This window comes from Hyperoodon ampullatus (assembly GCF_949752795.1).
Source record: "Hyperoodon ampullatus genome assembly, chromosome: 12".
Taxonomy (NCBI): domain Eukaryota; kingdom Metazoa; phylum Chordata; class Mammalia; order Artiodactyla; family Ziphiidae; genus Hyperoodon; species Hyperoodon ampullatus.
The window spans coordinates 31,324,495-31,345,069 of NC_136925.1; the positions used below are offsets into that span (position 1 = coordinate 31,324,495).

The following is a 20,575-nucleotide window of genomic DNA, read 5'->3' on the forward strand; positions in this document are numbered from 1 at the left end:
GCCTGAATCCTCTGTGCTTCAACACACCCAAGAAATGTCATTTCCATCAGCCTTACAGCAAGGAAGAGACTCCTCAAAGCCTCTCTTTCAGGTAAAAGTTCCCTACTTCTAAAAATCCAAAATTAAAAACTAAAATAAAGAAAAGGTTCTCTTTCCCTGCTGCCACCAAGCTGGCGGGTGTATTCCAGTTTCGGCTCCACCTGTAACCCACAGCCATGGCTGAGGAAGGCATTGCTTTGCTGCTGGAAGGTGTAACGGACATTAACGATACTTTACAGGAGGTACCGAAGACCACCCTCATCCACCGATGGCCTCGCACGTGGAATTCGGGTAGCTGCCAAAGCCTTAGACCAGCGCCGAGCCCATCGTTGTGTGCTCGTATCCATCTCTGTGTGATGAGCCTGTGTGGGTCAAGCTGGTGGAGGCTGTTTGTGCTGAAGACCAAATCAACCTAATTCAGGTTGATGACAACAAGAAACTAGGGGAATGAGGGGGCCTCTGTAAAACTGACAAGAAAGGGAAGCTCGGTAAAGTGGTTGCTGCAGTTGCGTGGTGGCCAAGGACTAAGGCAAAGAGTCTCAGTCAGGCCAAGGATGTCACTGAGGACTCCTTCAAATGCAAGAAATGAACAAATAGGGCTTCCCTGGTGGCGCAGTGGTTGAGAGTCCGCCTGCCGATGCAGGGGACACGGGTTCGTGCCCCAGTCTGGGAAGATCCCACATGCCGCGGAGCGGCTGGGCCCGTGAGCCATGGCCGCTGAGCCTGCACGTCTGGAGCCTGTGCTCCACAATGGGAGAGGCCACAACAGTGAGAGGCCGCGTACAGCAAAAAAAAAAAAAAAAAGAAAAGAAAAGAAATGGCCAGTGCAAGAGGGACACTCTGGCCCTCCTCTCTGTCTCCCTGAAAACAGGAAATCAATCTCCCATGTGGAAGGTGCACTCCCTGACTCTGGAAGTAGAAGGACACCCTTACCACCCGGAGACAGGGAATTCGGGGCTGAGAAGCTTGTATAAACAAACCTCATTACGTTTTTAATTGACTACCCCAAGCCCAAACCCTGTTTAGATTCTTCACTAATTGAGCACCCAAAACCCAAGTTTCTTTGTCTGTCAATTCCTCCCATATTGTTTCTTTTCTAAAAAATATAAAAGCTCCCTTCCTTGGCCACTTCTTAGGTACCATTTCTGTGAGACCTGCATGTTCGCAAATGAAAATTTGTTTTTCTCCTGTTAATCTGTCTTGTGTGTTAGTCCAGCCACAAGAACTAGAGAGGAGTGCAAAGGGAAAGTTCCCCAATCCCATGACACAAATGGGGAGGGTTTCCATATCTGGCGACCCAGGAAAAGCACTGAGCCTTCTCATTCTGTGCTCATCCCTAACACGTACATACCTACATAAGATTTAAGAATCTATTGTCTACATGGCACTATCTTGTGAATCGTCTTCCTCTTTTTTTTCTTTTATTTTAATCATTCAGGAATTGGAACCCTGAAAATTTAAACACAAAGTCACTTTGCTCAGGGAAGAAACAGCTAGAACACCCCCAGGATAAAGCAAAAACTAGACTGCTTCTGTCAGAATTACATCAACCAATTTGTGTTGCTAAATAAGCCACAAAGATTTCCAAGAACTCAGCACTGATTACCATTTCATTTTAATCTGCTAAAAGTAATTTCTTTTTGTTTTCATGGATAATCAACATATTTTTACCAACTGAGATAGCAACAATGAACCTGGAAAAGAAATGAGCCACAACTGCCTAGTCCCCATAACGATACAAACACTTTATTTATTTATTTATTTATTTTTGGCTGAACCGCAGGGCATGTGGGATCTTAGCTCCCAGACCAGGGATGGAACCCGTGCCCCCTGCAATGGAAGCGCGGAGCCATAACTACTGGACCACCAGGGAAGTCCTGCAAACACTTTAGGATGAGCAGGGCTTGGCCCCCCCAATCCCTGGTTCTTTAAGATGGCCAGGCCCCCAGGCCTCCATTGCTCCCTCTTTCTGGAAGTCTGGAATGGATGCGATGCCTGAAGAGAAGAGGTGCTGCTCTCTGAGCATCTGATCTAATGGTCCTCTCCATTAGCAACTGCAAGCAATTTAGAGTTATTGAGTAATATGTAAGGATCTTTCAGAGTAGATCAGTTCACTTCAGTTAGTATCGGATTCCGATATGAAGTTGTAAAAAGCTTAAGCACTCACGGGGACCCAATCAATACAGGTAAAAATAGAATTTATGGTTTCCAGGTCAAATTATTACTATTCTTGCAGGTGATTTTAACAAACCACCAATGCAAATATACAGAAGTTGTCCTGCAGCAAAAGAAACGCGTTGTCATTAGCTGCACAGCCCAAGACTGGTTCCCTCGTCTCTCTGACCCTCGTTTGGCTTTCCCTTCTGTGAAATAACTATCTCTCAGGGGTGCTGTTAAGACTACAACATCTTCAGGATGCTGTTAAAAACAGCGTCTAAGATTTATCCACACACACAAAACCCCTGCAGTCTGCGTAATAGGTTGGTGACACGGAAAGAAGGAAGGACTGGGCTAAGAACCATGAAGACAGACCCACGCAGGGTCACCCTAACCAAGACAGTCCCCTCATGTGGCCCCTTCCATGGCTCTTTACCCACCTGTCCTCCTTCCAGCACCCACACCAGCCCTTCTGTCTGCCCTATAGTAAATGACAAACATATTTTATATGTTTTATAACTTGGAAAACTGTCTCTGCTCTTCTTTCTAGAGAATGAATATAAAATCACCAAATCATCAGAACTGAAAGGACCCCCAGAGACCATTTCTACTTAAACATCATATTGCCTGTAAAAAGACTCCTCAGCTATCCTGATGGTGGTCCTCACCCTCAAGGGGTGACTCCAAAAAACGGCAGCTCCTACCACATCATAAGACAAGCCCTCCCAACTTTAGATGGGTCTGCTCTACAGTGCTGTCTCACCCTGAGCTGCAATCTGTTACTTCACCTCATACACACCCAGTCCCCCTCTGTCCTCTGCCCAAACACACCCATCACCTGCAACAACGCCTAAGTCACTACCCACTTTCAACACTTGAAAAAAGCTAGTTTATGACCCTTATATCTACACTTTTCCACATTATCCATGCCCAGTATATTCAAATTCCTCATAGGAAAATTTTTTGAGACTAACCCCCTTCTTAACTACCCTTCTCTGAATACACCCTAGTTTGGCCACATTCCTTTTAAAAGATGGCTCCCAGAACTGAAAATTGCATCCTTTGTTCAACAAACACTTGCTGAAAGCCTAACGTGTGCCAGGCGTTTGTTCGGGCCCTAGAGTCAGAAACCAACCCACCAGGCCTGGTGCCCAGTCCAGCTGAGGAGACAGTCAAGCCTACCATGCAGAGAAGGTTCAGGGAGTGCTCTGGGGAAGAAAGTACCAGGGGCCTGGGAGCATGGAACAGGTTTGCCAGACACACTCTGGGAGAAAGTTCCAGAAAGGCTTCCTTGCGGAAACAACTTTTTTTTTTTTTTTGCGGTACGCGGGCCTCTCACTGTCGTGGCCTCTCCCGTTGCGGAGCACAGGCTCCGGACGCTCAGCCTCAGCGGCCATGGCTCATGGGCCCAGCTGCGCTGTGGCATGTGGGATCCTCCCAGACTGGGGCACGAACCCGTGTCCCCTGCATTGGCAGGCGGACTCTCAACCACTGCGCCACCAGGGAAGCCCAAAGTACTCGTTTTTATTCCTACCAACAGAGGTTAGTGCCTCTTCCACACCCCTGCAGCTACTTCACACTATTAAAAAAAAAAAAAAAAAAAAAAAAAACTTTGCCAGTTTGATTAACAGAGTGGTGCCTGATTTTTTAACTTGCACTGCTTTGATTACTAAAGAAATTGAACACTTTTCATGTGTTTATTATTTGTATTATTTTTGCAAATTACCTTTTTATGTCTTTTGCCCAATTTTCCCTTTCAGGCACTCACTTTTCTTACTGACTTGCAGAAGTTCTTCACAAGTTCAGTAATATGGCTTTGTCACATGTCACAAACATTTTCCAACTTACCATTTCAATTTTAACTTTATTTATGGCAATTTTTGTTTTCTTTTTCTCACGTAATCCACCAATTCAACCTTTCTTTTTATAGTTTCTCCCTTTGGTGCCATTATTAGAAAAATATTCCCAAGTTAACGTTATATAAATGTTTCCCGTATTTTTTCCTGGCATCTTTACAGTTTTATTTTTTACACTGAAGTGCTTAATCCATTTGGAATCTATTCAGGTACATGACAAAGTCTGGATTGTACTTATTTTGTTCCAGATGGTTAGCCAGCTGTCCCAACACCATTTTACTGAATTGATTTATCTTTTCTCCACTGATTCAGAAGGCTGCCTTTTTCATATAGTTCCTCTCCACTCATGCACCTGGCTCCCAGGATCTCAAACTCGGCATATCCACAACTGAAATTCGTGATCCTCCCTTTCTCTCCAGTGATCCCCAACTCTGGGAATGGCTACTTTGCTTATTACTCAATTTTCGTGTTGAGAACTTGGTTATTCTTCACCCCTGCCCTCTCCATCACCACCTCCCACCCCCACACACACATTTAAAATCACTAAATTTTATGCCCAACTCTATGGCCATGGTCGTAGTCCAAACGCCATCTTACCTTTCCTGGACTGCACCAGCCTGCTCACTGGGCCCCGAATCCACCCTCGGCCCCTCCAGCGGGTTACGCATAAATAAGGTCCCGCCTCTTCCCTACTTTCAACCACCTAAGGCTTTCACTACTCTTCGAACAAAGCCTGCGTTCTTTACGTGACGTGGAAGGCTTGTATGATCTAGCCCCTGCCTACCTCCACCTCACGCCACACCTCTACTCTCACACAGTTTCCAGACACACTGGCCATCTTTTCATTCCTTGAAGGCTCCCAGCTGCTCTTCCACTCAGAGCCTTCACGGGCGGAGTTCCTTCCACGTTCCATGCTCATCTCCTCCCTGCCGCGTCCGATTCCTCTTCCCCACACACATGCCTGCCTAACCCCCGTTTACCTTCAGAGCCCAGCTTAAATGTCATCCCCTCAAAGTAGCCTTGATCATGTCAGTTTCCCCTGAAAAAAATGCCCTCATTGCACCTGGTACTTCTCCAGGATGGCACTTCTCACAAGTGTTGCTATTATAAGTATTACAAGATCTCCCTCAGGTGGCAGTGCTAGTAGCCAGGGCTGTCCCCAACTTGCTCACAGCCCCTCTCAAAGAGCTGAATGCATGTGTGCCCATACAGTCAGACTCATACAGTCCTAAGTCAAAGGCATTATCTTTCAGTCTGCATTCTAATTATTACAAGTATACTCTCCCTCCTACGGTCTCTAGCCATGGCTAAAAAGAGCATTCTTTGATAGGAAATTGCAGTTTCCACCTAGAGAGCCCAGCACTATTTCTGATCCTACCTCTTAAGAGCATTCACAAATTTCAATTTTTTGCTCAGAAAGTACTCTCAGACCCACAGATCCTGGACTGCCACGTGGGCTGCCTGCTAAACGTGTCCTGACATTCATTCGTTCTTTCCTTCATTCATCCAGCAGTTATTTATTGCCCACCAACAGTGCCCAGCTGAGCCTCATAACTGAAACTGTACCTTTATTATTCTCCCCCATATGATTATGTCTCCCAAACCAACTCTAGCTGCCAATTATTCATTTGCTTTTCCCATGACATAAGTGCTGCGTCACCATGCAGGGTCTATAAAAGTCCAGTCAAAAGCAAACAAACATTAGAGTTCAGTCCTCTGTGCTGCTTCATCACAATCAGGTAAATGGACAGTTTCTTTAAGACCCCTTTGTAACAGTCTGAACTATCAACACCACCAACACCCCCATCCTGCAGCCTGTTTCCCCAGCCTGAACCCGAGGGTGAGTTAGAGACAAGAGAAGAAATTCAGATCCAGCCTCAACCCACCCCCAACGCCCACACACAAGGAGCTGCCACCTCAACTTTCCTTTATAACCCTTAGTTCCGGTCCACCTGACAAAAGCTGCTTTCCAAAAGCATCATATTGCAATCTTGCGTTGCGACTAGGAGAAGCTTGAGAACCACAAGACATGGAGCATAAAACTGCAGAAAAAGGACTTCCCTGGTGGCACAGTGGTTAAGAATCCCTGCCAATGCAGGGGACATGGGTTCAAGCCCTGGTCCCAGAAGATCCTACATACCGTGGAGCAACTAAGCCCGTGTGCCGCAACTACCGAGCCTGCACTCTAGAGCCCGTGAGCCACAGCTACTGAGCCCGCATGCCACAACTACTGAGGCCCGCGTGCCTAGAGCCCATGCTCCGCAACAAGAGAAGCCACCGCAATGAGAAGCCCGTGCACCGCAATGAAGAGTAGCCCCTGCTCGCTGCAACTAGAGAAAGCCCGCGTGCAGCAACGAAGACCCAACACAGCCAAAAGTAAATAAATAAATAAATATTTTAATGCAGAAATGTTTGGCCACACTTCCCAAAGAGAGCAGCTCCTGTGCTGCAGCTACAAGACCCCCTATCTATTTCTTACCAAGCCCAGCTTTCTGCTCTGGAGTCCCAGCTCTCTGAGACCAGCCCTCTTATAATAAAGTCCATATGTGACAAACCCACTGCTAACATCATACTCAACAGTGAAAAGCTGAAAGCATTTCCCCTAAGATCAGGAACAAGGCAAGGATAACCATTCTTACCACTTTTATTCAACAAAGCATTGGAAGTCCTAGCCATAGCAATCAGAGAAGAAAAAGAAATAAAACAAATCCAAATTGGAAAGGAAGAAGTAAAACTGTCACTGTCTGCAGATGACATGATACTATACATGGAAAATCCTAAAGATGCCACCAGAAAACTACTAGAGTTCACCAGTGAATTCGGTAAAGTTGCAGGATACAAAATTAATATACCGCATCACCACTTCTGCTCCATAGCAAGGTTTTTCAGTCTGGAGGGATGGAACCCCAAAGGCATTTCTGATTAAAAATGGGCTAGAGATTTTCTATTACTAATCACAAAGCCAGTTTTAATCTTCTATATATTATTTAACTAAAGAACTAAGTGATCAGTTGAATATCTATGTATTTAAAAAATGAAATTATTTACAACCTGAAAAATAAACAAATAAATAAATTTTAAATGATTTTATTTTTCAGTTCAATAGCAAAATGCAATCATTCTGAAAAATTATACCACATTGTAACTATACATGCTGAAAAGGGTGACATGAAGCACATGTGGCAAGTGACTCACTTTGTTTGCTGCCTTTGAAAGGAATCACTACTTTGCATCCCTTTCCTCTTTAATAAATAGCCAAGATCACACATTGGTGTTTATTAAAATAACCAATAGATTTGGCTCTTTGACATGTGCTAACCCAATGGCAACAAGGACTCTGAAAACTAAAGACTCCCCAAGCCATTTTCATGACTCAGACCAGGAGGGAAAAGTGCATTTCACTTTATATTAATCAAGTATAGTTGGCTGGAAATCAGCTTGTTTTTCTCACTTTCATTTACAAATTCCACTTTATTACTTGGCTCTTTCAATAACAGCTCCTAAAAAAGAGACCTTTTCTCCTCTCCTGGAGTTTTAACACATCTCTGCTGGGAGCCAGCCTCCTCAGCATGGGGGTGACTTCAACTCACAAAGCCCAGGAAACGGACATCAATGATGAGACTCCATAGTTTGTGCTGCTCTCAGCCTCCAAGATCAGCATCATAAAACAGCTTGTAAAATTACCTTGGAGATTACATTTTAACTTGCCAGTTAAAGTTCTGGCAACTTCAGACAATGCTCTAAAGGAGTCATCCTGACATAACATAACACACACTCCACTTTAAGTCTCAGCTCCCAAGGAACTGCAGGGTAGCTGTTGGGCCAGAAAATAGCAGGGGACTAGCGTCAGACAGCCTGGATTTGATTCCTGCCTCCACTTCTTATGACTGGTGCAGCTGTGGACAAGTCACTCAACCTTCCTGTGCCTCGGTTTCCTCAGCAGCCAAATGGGTGCTGTTACTTTATACCAGATTCCATCCTCTATTCTTACTTTAATCTCACCTCTAATGGCCACAGCTGGGGATCTCTATGCTAATGAGGGATACAGCTACATATTTCTTATGTTCATTCTGTCTTAGTTTCCTTCCACTTCATGTGCACACCTGTAGACTCAGAATTAATAATAGGACGGAAATATGAGCGAGGCAGAGTGCAAAACAGAGTTTTACTGACGAATCTTAGTCAGCTTTTATGGCATCAAATGTGATACCAGTCACACAGAATTGCATGGTATAGAATACTTGATAATAGAGGAAAATATGTGCAATATATTAAACAGGGAAAAGACAGGTTGGAAAATTATATATGTGTGTGTACACAAATATACATACATATATAATACAGGTAATCATATATAAGATTCAAAATTATGCATAAAAATATTGGAAAGATACACACAAAAATGGTAACTGTGGTTAGCAGTACATTATAAGATTAAGGACTTAATCTTCCTTCTCTATGCTTTTCTGAACCTTACCAAAATTATTTTTTTAAATACTTTTCTGATATTTTTATTTTTAAAAATTTTTTGTTATAAATTTATTTATTTATTTATTTATTTATTTATTTATTTAGGGCTGTGTTGGGTCTTCGTTGCTACACGCGGGCTTTCTCTAGTTGACGTGAACGTGGGCTACTCTTCGTTGCGGTGCGCGGGCTTCTCACTGCGGTGGCTTCTCTTGTGGAGCACGGGCTCTAGGCATGCAGGCTTCAGTAGTTGTAGCACGTGGGCTTCAGTAGTTGTGGCTCGTGGGCTCTAGAGCACAGGCTCAGTAGTTGCGGCGCACAGACTTAGTTGCTCTGCGGCATGTGGGATCTTCCTGGACCACAGCTCGAACCTGTGTCCCCTGCATTGGCAGGCGGATTCTTAACCACTGCACCACCAGGGAAGTCCCTCAAATTTCTATAATTAACTAATAAATTTAAAAATCAGAAAAATGGTTTTCTTCACAAACATTTTTCCCCCAGAAAACAATGTTCCTAGTGAACTTGTATTACATACAAAATCTGTAAAAGTGATAATGGTCATAGCTAATACTTATTTGGCATTTATTATGTGCCAGACATAGTAAGTATATTGCATAAATTAGCACCTTTAGTCCTCACACTCTCTAGGTTCCAACCCCCATTTTACAGGTGAAAAAAACTTAAGTTATTCATGTGATGTTGCACAGCTGGCAAGTGGTGGAGCCCAAGGTCTGAACCCAGGGATCTGACTCCAGAACTCCCTCCTGTGCAGCCACGAGGCTGCCTGCCTCCACCCACACTGCTTCCCAAAACCTAACATTTGTTTTTAATTTTTACATCTTTCATGCTCTTCAGACTCTTACCCTTTGGGGCGGAGGATGGAAACAGACAATGTGTGCCCTTCTCGCCTGAGGTGACAATCAAGCACTTACTACATGGAGGGTATCTCTGCTTTAAACGGAGGAGTCGGGCTTCCCTGGTGGCACAGTGGTTAAGAATCTGCCTGCCAGTGCAGGGGACACGGGTTCGAGCCCTGGTCCAGGAAGATCCCACATGCTGCGGAGCAACTAAGCCCGTGTGCCACAGCTACTGAGCCTGCGCTCTAGAGCCCACGAGCCACAACTACTGAGCGCACATGCCACAACTACTGAAGCCCATGCACCTAGAGCCCGTGCTCCGAATCAAGAGAAGCCACTGCAATGAGAAGCCTGCACACCGCAAGGAAGAGTAGCCCGCGCTCACCACAACTAGAGAAAGCCCACATGAAGCAACAAAGACCCAACTCAGCCATAAATAAATAAATAAATAAATAAATTTAAAAAAAAAAAAATAAAGAGGGGTCAGGGGACCACGCAGAACTAAACAGGGACTAGCACTGACCACTAGGCGACCCTCTTATCAGCTCTCACAGCACCTTGAACCTCTCCTTCCTGAATTTCCTCTCCTCCTTGTACTTTAACTTGCTTGTTGTTTGATTGCTTCCAACATGCCAGGCACCATTCTGAGCACTTTACATGTATTACTTTTCTTCTCGTGGTGATTGTCCCCATTTCAAACATAAGGAAACTGAGGCCTAGAGAAGTTAAGAAATGTGCCCAGGGTCTCAGAGCTAGTTAGTGAGGAAGCTGGGGTTTGCCTCTGGCTCTCGGGTCATCACTCTCGAATGAGTCAATCCATCAATCAATCAAGGTATACCCTCCATTTTCTAAAAATCCTTCTCTCTCTCATTAGGATTGTTTATTTTTATTTCTCTAGATACTAAATATTTCTGACAAATTCTATTTCTAATATTTTAAAATTTTATTGCTATTGTGAATGGATTTTTTAAATTGTATTTTCTAATTGCTTATTTGGGATACTCAAGAAAACTGTAGATGTCTGCATGCTTGCAACCTTTGCAGATTTACTGGACACTCCCATTAGCTGTTATAACTTTAGTTGATTCTCCATTATTTTAGCTACTTAATCTCTTAATTTCAGTAAATAACAATTCTGACTCCTCCTTTCCGACATGAAGTTATCATTTTTTCATGTTGCCCAACTATGCTGTCAGGCTCTCCCACCTCCATGTTTCCTGCATGATAAAGTATACATCTCTGAGCGTGATAATTATTACCCTTTATAATATGGCCCCAACTACCTTTTGATCTTCATTTCAACCATGATCCCAAAATGCCCCTCACCCAGGACTCCTTTTCTCGTGATTTGCCTGGGAGACCATTCCTTATTTTCTGCATGGGGACAACTGTTTACTTTCTTGAGCCAACACAGCTGCTGCCACCTCTCCTACAGCCCTGCATGGTTCTCCTGCCTTTTTGCCCCTGGGAGCACAGACTTCTATCACGGGCCCTACCGCAGCCTGACTCGTGCACTTGTGCGTGGTAACCACTTCTTCAAAGGAGGGTCAGATGGTAAAAACTGTAGGCTATCCAGGCCACATTTGATCTCTGTTGGATTTTTTCCTTACATTTTAATAATGTAAAAATGATTCTTAGCTCACAGGCCATTTAAAAAAGCAAAACAACAACAACAATAGGCCACCAGCTATGGGCTGTAATTTGCCTGCTCCTGGCTTATAGGTTCATCCCTCCCACTCGACTATAGGCACTTGAGAGCGGGAACAAGCTCTAACTCATCTTTGTAATCAATCTCCCAGCTCCTGGCACATAGAAGGTGTCAAATCACTGAAGTCAGTTGAACTGAAACAGCAATAACTAATTTATCCTAATGAGTCAAATACATCCCTGGACAATTTCCCCAAATCTTGAAATAACTCAATAAAAAGTCATTTTGCATTTTGAGTCTCTTAGGCAGCCGGACATTAAAAGTAAGCTATAGGGCTTCCCTGGTGGCGCAGGTGTTGAGAGTCCGCCTGCCAATGCAGGGGACACGGGTTCGTGCCCCGGCTTGGGAAGATCCCACATGCCGTGGAGCGGCTGGGCCCGTGAGCCATGGCCACTGAGCCTGCGCGTCCAGAGCCTGTGCTCTGCAACGGGAGAGGCCACAACAGTGAGAGGCCCGCGTACTGCAAAAAAAAAAAAAAAAAAAAAGTAAGCTATAACCCTGGGTGAAGGGAGAAATAGCTGCTTTCTGCCTCATTTAGTAAGAAAAACTATGATGTTCAGCCCCAGAGGCTCTCCCTCCCCAAATGCAGAAAAAGTGCTTCTCCTGTGATAGAGTTCAAAGCTAGACTGCTCCCTGGGCCCCCATACAGAATATAACTCTAGGAAAATCCAGCTTTGCAAGTAACCCACTCAGTTTCTCATCCTAGAAAATCACCTGGACTTGGGATGCTGTTGTGAATACTTGCCACTGGTAGCCTAGCTATCAGTGATTCATTTGTCTCCCATCTCACCATCACTGGGGTGGAAGCATTTTTCTGAGTCTTTAAATACCAGAGAGACACTGGCGTTATCGTTATCATTGCTATCACCCCGCCCCCAGGTTCTCCCAACCAGAAATGCTCTAGAAGGGAGACGATCACCCCACTCTAGTTAAGGAACGAACACTGCTGTCAGAGATGAGCTGTTATCACTTCAGCGTCTCCACTCCTGGCCTTCTGGGACTCCCAACAGCATGAGCTGGGAAGGAAGCCAGGAGCAGATAGAGCCACTGCTAGGAGGAAATGGCCCTCTGTGCACCTGCTCTGTGCGAGGCCGAGAGTCCAACACTAAGTTTCCAAAGGAACGAGGCAAACTCGAGGCAAATTCCATTCATACCTACATCAGGCAGGACCACTTGGGCCCAGGGAGGCAAAGCACCAGGAGGTCCAGACAGCGTCAACCTCCAAGCCAGGCAGGGCTCCTAAGTGTCTACTTAGAGCAGGAGCCCAGCGGCATCAAACCCCCCATATGACAAAGCGGGCCAAGAGCTGGATGCCCTGTTGGGCTCTCCCCCTGCAGGCCAGGTTCAGGGGAAGACTTCAGGTCCAGTAAGTGGAGCAAAGAGCATGAAGGAGCCTATCAGAGTGGGTCACCCTGCACGGGGTGGGGTGGGGGGTGGTTACACCCAGCACAGCCCCCACTTCCTTGGCACCAGGTAGGTTTCAACAAAACAAATCCCAAACCCCACTTCCCGGAGGAGGTGAAGTACCTACTGTGCTCCAGAATAGATAATGAGGGTGCTGAGAGAGGGTCAGTGAAAACCCACTGTCCCCAGACAAAATCAGCAGCCCCAAAGGACTAGGTCCTATGACCTTGGCTCCGTATACGCTAGTTGTTCCCAGGAGAGGCCATCATCCTACACACTGAAGCTCCTGAATTCACATGATCTGCTTGTGATCTGTCAGAGCTGAGACGCAAACTCTGTCCAGTACAAAGTCACATCAGCCCAGCCACCTCCAGCCGACCAGGTGAGCAAGGGCATGTCACTCGCCTCAGCATCCTCACCCACCCACGAACAGATGCCGCTCTGTGCTTCTCTTTGAGAGGCTTCCCAACACAGCTAAACCCACTGGGTGCAGTATATACAAAATCAGAAGAGTTAAGACATGCTAATAAGAGGAGGACTCGGATTACAAAGGGAAATGAAAGAGGTGAGAAAATGTCAAATGTTGCACGTGTACTCGGGTTGGGTCAGCATCTCTCTTAGCTTGATGTTGACAGTACCCAGTTGAATCTTCTGAGCAGAAGTGTTTATAAACAGCCTTTTACCCTGACCCGTTTATAAATAGAAGAGCTTCCTTGCTCAAAATCCCCCCTGGCTCACAACACATTCAGAAACGCCAGCATCACTTACAGCCAGTTAGTAATGCTACACCATGTTCCACGTTCTCTTTACACGAGGCCACGCCACACTAGAAACAGTCATGCTCTAGTGATTAAAAAGAGAGACATGTGCTCCTGAAAATTAGGGGACTTGGTTAAATGGTGTGACTGCAACCTACATGTGGAAGCAAAGAAACGAACAAAAATAAAACTTTAAGTCAGTAAACTAACAGTGCTTTACTAATCATGCAAAAAGTAAGGATAGAAAATATAGAATAGAAGACATGGTACGTTACCCAGAAGCCCTGCTAAAGACCGCATGTCCTTCTCCATCAGCATGTAAATCTCTTCCTCTGAGAAGCGGCCAATGCCGTGGCCGTGCATCTCGCGTTTCACGATTCCTTTCGTTATGTGGCACACGACCCACCTCAGCAGGTTACTGAAGGGACCGCCACCACTAAGAGAGAGCATCTTCCGGGTCTCATTGAGATTGTCCACCCACTGGCAATAAGCTAAGGTCCTGCAATTGCGTGGAAACAAGTTACTACTGTGCGTTAGATACATAGCAGGTCCACAGAGTCAATTTCCAGTGAGGGGTTGGGAATTTAGCACACTCTGGAGGACTGAATCATTGCAGCTTTTCCAAAGAGCAGTCTGCACGGCAGATATTACAACAGACTCTAGTCCATGCCTGGACTTAGGGCCCGAGGGAGAAACAGTGACAAACGCAGAGAGCTTGCCATGCTACCATCCCACCAAACTGCAGCTGCCCGCAGATCCCCCAGCCCCCAAGGCCATGCTTCTGCTTTCTCTCAGCCAGCCCCACAGAAAACAAGTAGAAACCCACTTTAAAAGGCTTTTAGACAAGACAGTGAGTACCTACGTGGCGGGGTGGGGGACATTGGGAAGGAGGCGGCAAGGACTGGGGTGCTGGCTTTTCTTTCTTGATCAAAGTAATGGTTACAAAGGTCTGCGCTCTGTGGGGTTTTTTTTTTTTAACTTTTATGGAAATATAGTTGATTTACAATGTTGTGTTAGTTTCAGGTGTACAGCAAAGTGATTCAGTTTTATAAATATATATATATATACTTATATACATGTATTCTTTTTTTACATTCTCTTCCATTATAGGTTATTACAAGATATTGAATTTAGTTCCCTGTGCTATACAGTAGGTCCTTGTTGGTTATCTATGTTATATATAGTAGTGTGTGTATCTTAATCCCTAACTCCTAATTTATCCCTCCTCTCCTTTGATAATCATGTTTATTTTCTATGTCTGTGAGTCTATTTCTGTTTTGTAAATAAGTTCATTTGTATCATTTTTTTTAGATTTCACGTATAAGCGATATCATATGATACTTGTCTTTCTCTGTCTGGCTTAGTTCACTTGGTGTGATAATCTCTAGGTCCTTCCATGTTACTGCAAATGTCATTATTCTTTTTTATGCTCTGTGTTAATTAATTAAGCTGCACATTTTTGTCTTGTACACTTTGACTATGCATTTTATATTTCCTGATATGAAAGGATTTTTTAAAAAGAAATCTTTTTGTCTTTTTGACAGGATCAGAGAATAGGTATAGCTGTCTATGTTTACTATAAACCATATAAATTACAAATAGTACATAAATGATTCATTCTCCAGAAAGGCAGCTCTCTGCTTCGGTTTGTTCTCCAGGACCCTAGGGTGAGCATGAACACCAAAGGAACTTGGTTGGATCAGTCTTCCCATCTGGGTGGTGCTCATGGCAGACACCCACCTGTCCAGGGGCTCCTGCGTGGTATGTGTGGACAGCTAAGCAGCTATTCACTGCTCATGTGCTATGCTGGTTGCAATACCCAGGCCTTTGCTGAGTTTGTTCTCTGAACCTGGGCAATTGTAGGAATGTTTTTATGGTTCATAGTGTTGGTAGGTAGAAATTAAAAGGTTTTCCTACTGAAGGCTAAGAAAAACGTAGCTATAGGCATACAGGCGGAAGATGTTTTAGCTTTTCCTTACAGTGAGCAATAAAAGCTGTACTGGAGTCATCCCTACTCCCACTGTCGGTTGATACAGCAGTAATGGTCACTTGGAAAACATCAGAGGAATTAAAATATTTTTTACAGAGAGAACGCAAGGGTTGATAGCCAACTGTAGCTACTTTCCACCTCAAGAAAAAGAAACAAAAGCGGAAAATAAGGCCCTGAAATTTTGATCATTTTATATAGTTCTATTCTTTTCAGTGCTCTTTCCTGAGTATGAAAATAAGAAAAAAAAAAGATTTCTCTCATTTTTTTAAGCCTTCCTGATTTTTACTGAAAAGTCCCACAACCAATTTCAACATGCTCTGTATTATAACCACAACTCTTCTTTACTAGCTTTTTAAAAGATGCTTACAAATCTTGTTAGAAATATTTGTGTACCTCTTTTTGTAAGGATCTCAAAATAAAGTATTGAGGAGGAAAGAAATTTTGACTGACAAGAGGAAAAAGTACATTGCAATGGTGACTAATTAATATGCAGTGAGTCAATAACACTTTTGATATAAAAGATTTCATTTATTCTAATAGATTCTTTATAAACATGCAAACAAAACGCTTTTCTATTTGCTCTTCTTTTTATACCTGCAGTCATGAGGGTGTCAACTTTCAAATTTCTTCAGAATAATCAGCACTTTGATTCTAACTGTACTAGATCTAAATTCACAATAAAAGGCCTAGACCATCCTTGATTATTTTGGAAGTCAGTGATCTGGGAATAAAACTAAATTATCCTAAGTTAAGTATGACCAGGTAATGATAGCATTCAGGAAGCATGTAAAGTGTAAAAATGAGGAATATGGTGGCTCTAAACGGACAGGTTGATGTGAAAAAGAATACATTCTTTGTAGACAAACTGCACGGGCTTTATCACAAGCACAGCTGATCTTGAAGAATGAGCAGAAGTTCACCAGCATGAAGCAGAAGCAGAAGGCATGTGCATGAAGAGCCCTGGCTGCTCTATGAACTGCAAGAACTTCAGGACGGGCGGCTGGGGTCCGGGATGCCTGAGGGAGCTTGTAAGAGTTGAAGCTAGAAGGGTGGGCAAGGATTGGCTCAGGAGGGGTCTGATGCAAAGGGTGCTAAGATTTATTCAGAAAGCAAAGTTTAACCACCAAAAGGTTTTAAGCAGACGAGAAACATAATCAGATGCGTGGCAAGGTGAGGAAAGGACCGGAAGTGGAGAAACCACAGAGGAAGTCATCTCCCAGGCTGATGGTCGGAGTGGATGGTAACCAGTACCAGCATACACGAGGCAGGACAGATTTAGGTGACGACAGATGAATTAACCTGTTGCATTTGAAGGTTCCACGGAACCTCCAAGGGAGGATGTCCCGAAGGTTGCGAATTCACGAGATAGGTTTAGACTCAAGAGAAAGAATTTATGGGCAGGGGCATGGCGGAGGCAGTTTCAAGGCTGTGAGAGGAGTTTGAGGTCGCCTAAGAAAGTTTCTAGGGTAAAGGAGTGGTTTGGAAGAAACCTAGTTCAAGGGTAAGTGAGAAGACTAGACGGCCAGGCTGGAAGGGCCAGCTTGGAGAGAAGTAGGGACACCGCTCTCTGTGAGATGGAGATGTGAGGGGCTGCAGAGGGGATCCAGGTTCCCCCCTGATGAACTTGGTCTCCTCTGAGAGCAGGAAATGAGGGCGCAGGCAGAAGACGAGCACGGAGCACTGGGAAGAGAGTCTGAGAAGATGAACGGGTTAGAGGGGCAGGTGGGGAGGGAAGGGGCAGCTGCTGTCCGGGCCTCACAGCCGAGCAGGGAAGAGAAGCACCTCCCGGCCCCGATGCAATGGTGTAAGGTTCTCCACCTGCGTTAGCAGGTCGGATGCAGGGCACAGAAGAAACACTGGGTTGATTCAGAATTTTGCAGCTAAAAGTAACCTCAGAAACCGTCTGGCCTTCTTCCCTTCTCTTTCCCACCCTGCTCTCTATTTCTTTCCTCTCTTTCACCCCCTGTGCCCCAAATTACAGACCAGTATCAGGGAAGAGAAGCAAATGAAGGCCAGGCAGGCTCTTCCAGGGTCAAGCCCCATAAAGTGTGTATAAACGACAATGTCAGGTCAATTTCTACAGGTCAAAGACATCACTCATGCATGCTTCCATATCATAACAACCACTAATCCATGTCCTCCCACACTCAAGCTTCCTGAAAACTCTCCACGTGGTGGGTCTTCCATCCCCACTCCTCCACCGAAACCACTCTTGTCCAAGTCAACAATCCCTTCTTATTGCAAAGTTCAAATACATTTTCTTTCCATCTTTATCTTTCTTGAACTCTCAGCAGCAGCCAACACTATCATCCTCTTAGAATTCTCCCTTAGCTTATGTCTCTACTGCTTTTCCTCTCACCTATTCCATGTTGCCAAGATTTTTCTCTTTATTCCTTCCAGCTTCTTACACGTCACTCATAGGGTGATCTAATTTTCACATTCATGATTTCAAAGTGAGGACTGCCCATGAGACCTCTGCCCTGAGGTCCATGGATCCAGGTGAAGGAGCCTCGGGAGCTCAAACCGACATTTCCAAAGTGGGATCCATCCTCTCCCTTCCCTCCAATTCTGCTACTCTTCACCCAAACCAGAAAGAACCCCAGGAGTTCCTGTTCACCACTCCCCACGCCTCACTCCTGAGAGCCCGTCACCCTGTGGCTTTGCCCTTTTCTCCACCTCAGTTAACACTGCAGTGCAGGCTGCATCACTGCTCAACCCTGAGGACCAGTGGCCTCCTTGCAGGTCTCCTGACAGCCCCTCAAGGCCCTCCTTGAATCCATTTCCCCCAAGGCAGCCACAAAAAGCCTCCTAAAACACAAATCGAATGGCACCTCGTTGCCTCTCAGTCATTCATTAAATCCCCATAGCTGCTTAGCTTGGCACGCCAGCCTCCCATCCCTCCCACAGCCAGACCCCAAAACTTGCATCGCCTCCCGTGCACCCACCACACAGAATAACACATGCCCCCCGCCCAGACACCCCTTTCTTGCCTCTGAACTTTGGCAGATTGCTGCCCCCTCTGCCTGGACATCCTCATCTTCCCCTCCCACCTGGCCCCTTCGCCTGCCACCCTAGCTGGCCCTAGATTCTGCTGTGGCACCGTCTCCTCAGGAAGCTTTCCCCTCATCGCTCCGGCAGGTGCCGGTTGCCTGGCCTCGGTTCTTCAAACGCTCCCCCGGCGCTGGCCACTATGCAAGCTGGGTGCCTCCCTCCCCTGGGAGCCATCTGAGGACAGGGACAGCATCTCGTCACCTTGCTTCCCGGCCCCCATCCAGCACAGTGTCAGCTACTGGTAGTCATCCATTCACTAAGTTTGCTGAAAGAATGAATTATGGACTGAATGAGAAGCCTTCACTTCTGAGCCAGCCTCTGCTAAGTAGTGTTTCTACGGGCTGACAGTCTTTACACAGGGAAATGGAGAGAGAGATGCCTATGGAGGATGAAGAGGACGGGGCGGCCACCGTTCTCCTCCGGGACCTGCCTCTTCACTCTCCGCTGGGAAGAGGCCCACTGCACAAGGCATCATGAATTACTAACTGGACAGGATGGGGAAGGCCAATTCGGAAACTAGACCAGGTGGAGCAATGAAAACAATTTCTCATTCTGAGAGCCTCTCTCAGGAAGTTGATACTCATTTTCGTTATCGCAACTGGTGTATCTGGTCTCTCCTACAAAAGGAGGTCAAAGAGGTTTTTTCTTTTTTCCATATTGATTATCTTCAAACAGAAGAGTAAATCCTGCTCAAACCTTTTTAAAGCAGATGAGGAAGGCAGGAAACAAAAGCAGACCTCTGATGTTTTAATGATGATATCCCTCATTATAACCTAACATGAGGCCTGGCCCATAGCAGAAATGACTATTAGTACACATGTGAGAAACTGCAAACCATGGCAAACTACTGTCTGACGAATGAGTCTTAGCATACGGCCTTCCCAACCATGAGAACGCCTTTTTCTGGGTCATGCAACATCCTTACCATCTTTCACTTGTACTCTAAATGCTCAAGGGTGCGAGAGCATATGATCTGCTTCTGTAATTTCACCACGTTTCACAGGCATTAGATTAGCCTCTCCAAACAGGGGTCCTCACTACATCTAAAAGTAAGGGTGGAGGGGGACAAAAAAAAGAAAGGAGAAGGGACCACATCAACTGAGCTGTAATCAGGGAGAGAGTGTCTCCTGGCTTTTAGAGAAGGAGATCTTGGGTAAGTCATTTCATTAAAGCATCCCATCTCTCCCATTCACCAAAAGCCAAAAATCAAAATTTAAAAATTATGGCCAACCTAAAAATGAATTTGAATCCTCTATTCTAACCCCTATATTTTTATGGGTAAAACTGTTATGGCTATAGATAGTTTGACGACGGTGCCCTGCACACGTCCCTATGGGGTTGGAAGGCGCTCAAGACACTCAGTAGTGTCCACAAGGGGGCAGTATGTCACACAGAAGCAGCTATAGCTTCTGTTACCAAAACTCAAATTTCATTCCAGTAATCAGACTTCGCTGTACACCGGCTTCCCTGCATTAGATCTAACTTGAGCATCCAGTGGAACAAAGTATCATCTTCAATAATAGCTGTATAATTCATGTGTATGGATTTCAAGTTCAGGAAAAACCACTTTATAGCTGAGTGTGCTTATTTGAACAGACCTAACTCAGAGCTTCAGAATTATGTGATGTTATATAATGACAGCCTTCCAATGTCTTTGCTTTTCAGAAAATCACATGTGGAGTATTTTTAAAGTTTCAGACCAAAATAAACATATCTGAAAACTCCAGATAATTGAATCAACTGAGTCAAACAATTGATTCCACCTCTTCCACTTCTGTAAGTACAAACACAACCTTAGAGCATGTTGGTGGTCAGAATTTAACAAGCTCTCATGGAAAGCTCATAGTTGTAATATTTTCCTACATATTGTGGTCAGTTCCCTATGCTGGCCCCCGGTTTCCGCAGGTACACATTTTCTTACCATGGGTTGCACGGGCAGTGTGGGGCTGGGAGGGGTGTGTGTGTGTGTGTGTGTGTGTGTGTGTGTGTGTGTGTGTGTGTGTGTGTGTGTGTGTGTGTGTGTGTGTGTGTGTGTGTCTTTTCTCCCCTGGGATTTAGAGCTCTCAGGAAAGCCTGTTCAGGATCTCCCCAAAGCAAGAAGTTGGCTAAAGGTTTGGAAAGTTTATGAAACAGAGAAAGTTTGTTTTTCCTTCCGCTACTAGAGACTAAAAGAAATTGGAGGAATTAGGATTTTTTTTTGTAAGTTCACTGGATATTTATATCTCAGCCAAGACCTGACCTCCCACCTTCACTATCTGTTCCTCAAATTAACCCTTGAGACACAAATG

At 45.0% G+C, this 20,575-nt stretch overlaps 1 protein-coding gene and 1 pseudogene across 2 annotated transcripts in view; one reads left to right on the top strand and one right to left on the bottom strand.

Moving 5' to 3' along the window:
• The window catches only part of FAXC (failed axon connections homolog, metaxin like GST domain containing), a gene marked incomplete at its 5' end in the record, with an annotated part of 70,470 nt that overhangs the window by 25,011 nt on the left and 24,884 nt on the right, over positions 1 to 20,575 (bottom strand). Inside the window, one exon of the mRNA XM_079716462.1 lies at positions 13,522 to 13,745. Coding sequence (XP_079572588.1) covers positions 13,522 to 13,745 — 224 coding nt within the window. The remainder of the gene's footprint in view (positions 1 to 13,521; positions 13,746 to 20,575) is intronic.
• Positions 216 to 628, top strand: LOC307061276 (small ribosomal subunit protein eS12-like; annotated as a pseudogene). Its single transcript has one exon. The product of its transcript is annotated as a small ribosomal subunit protein eS12-like (transcript).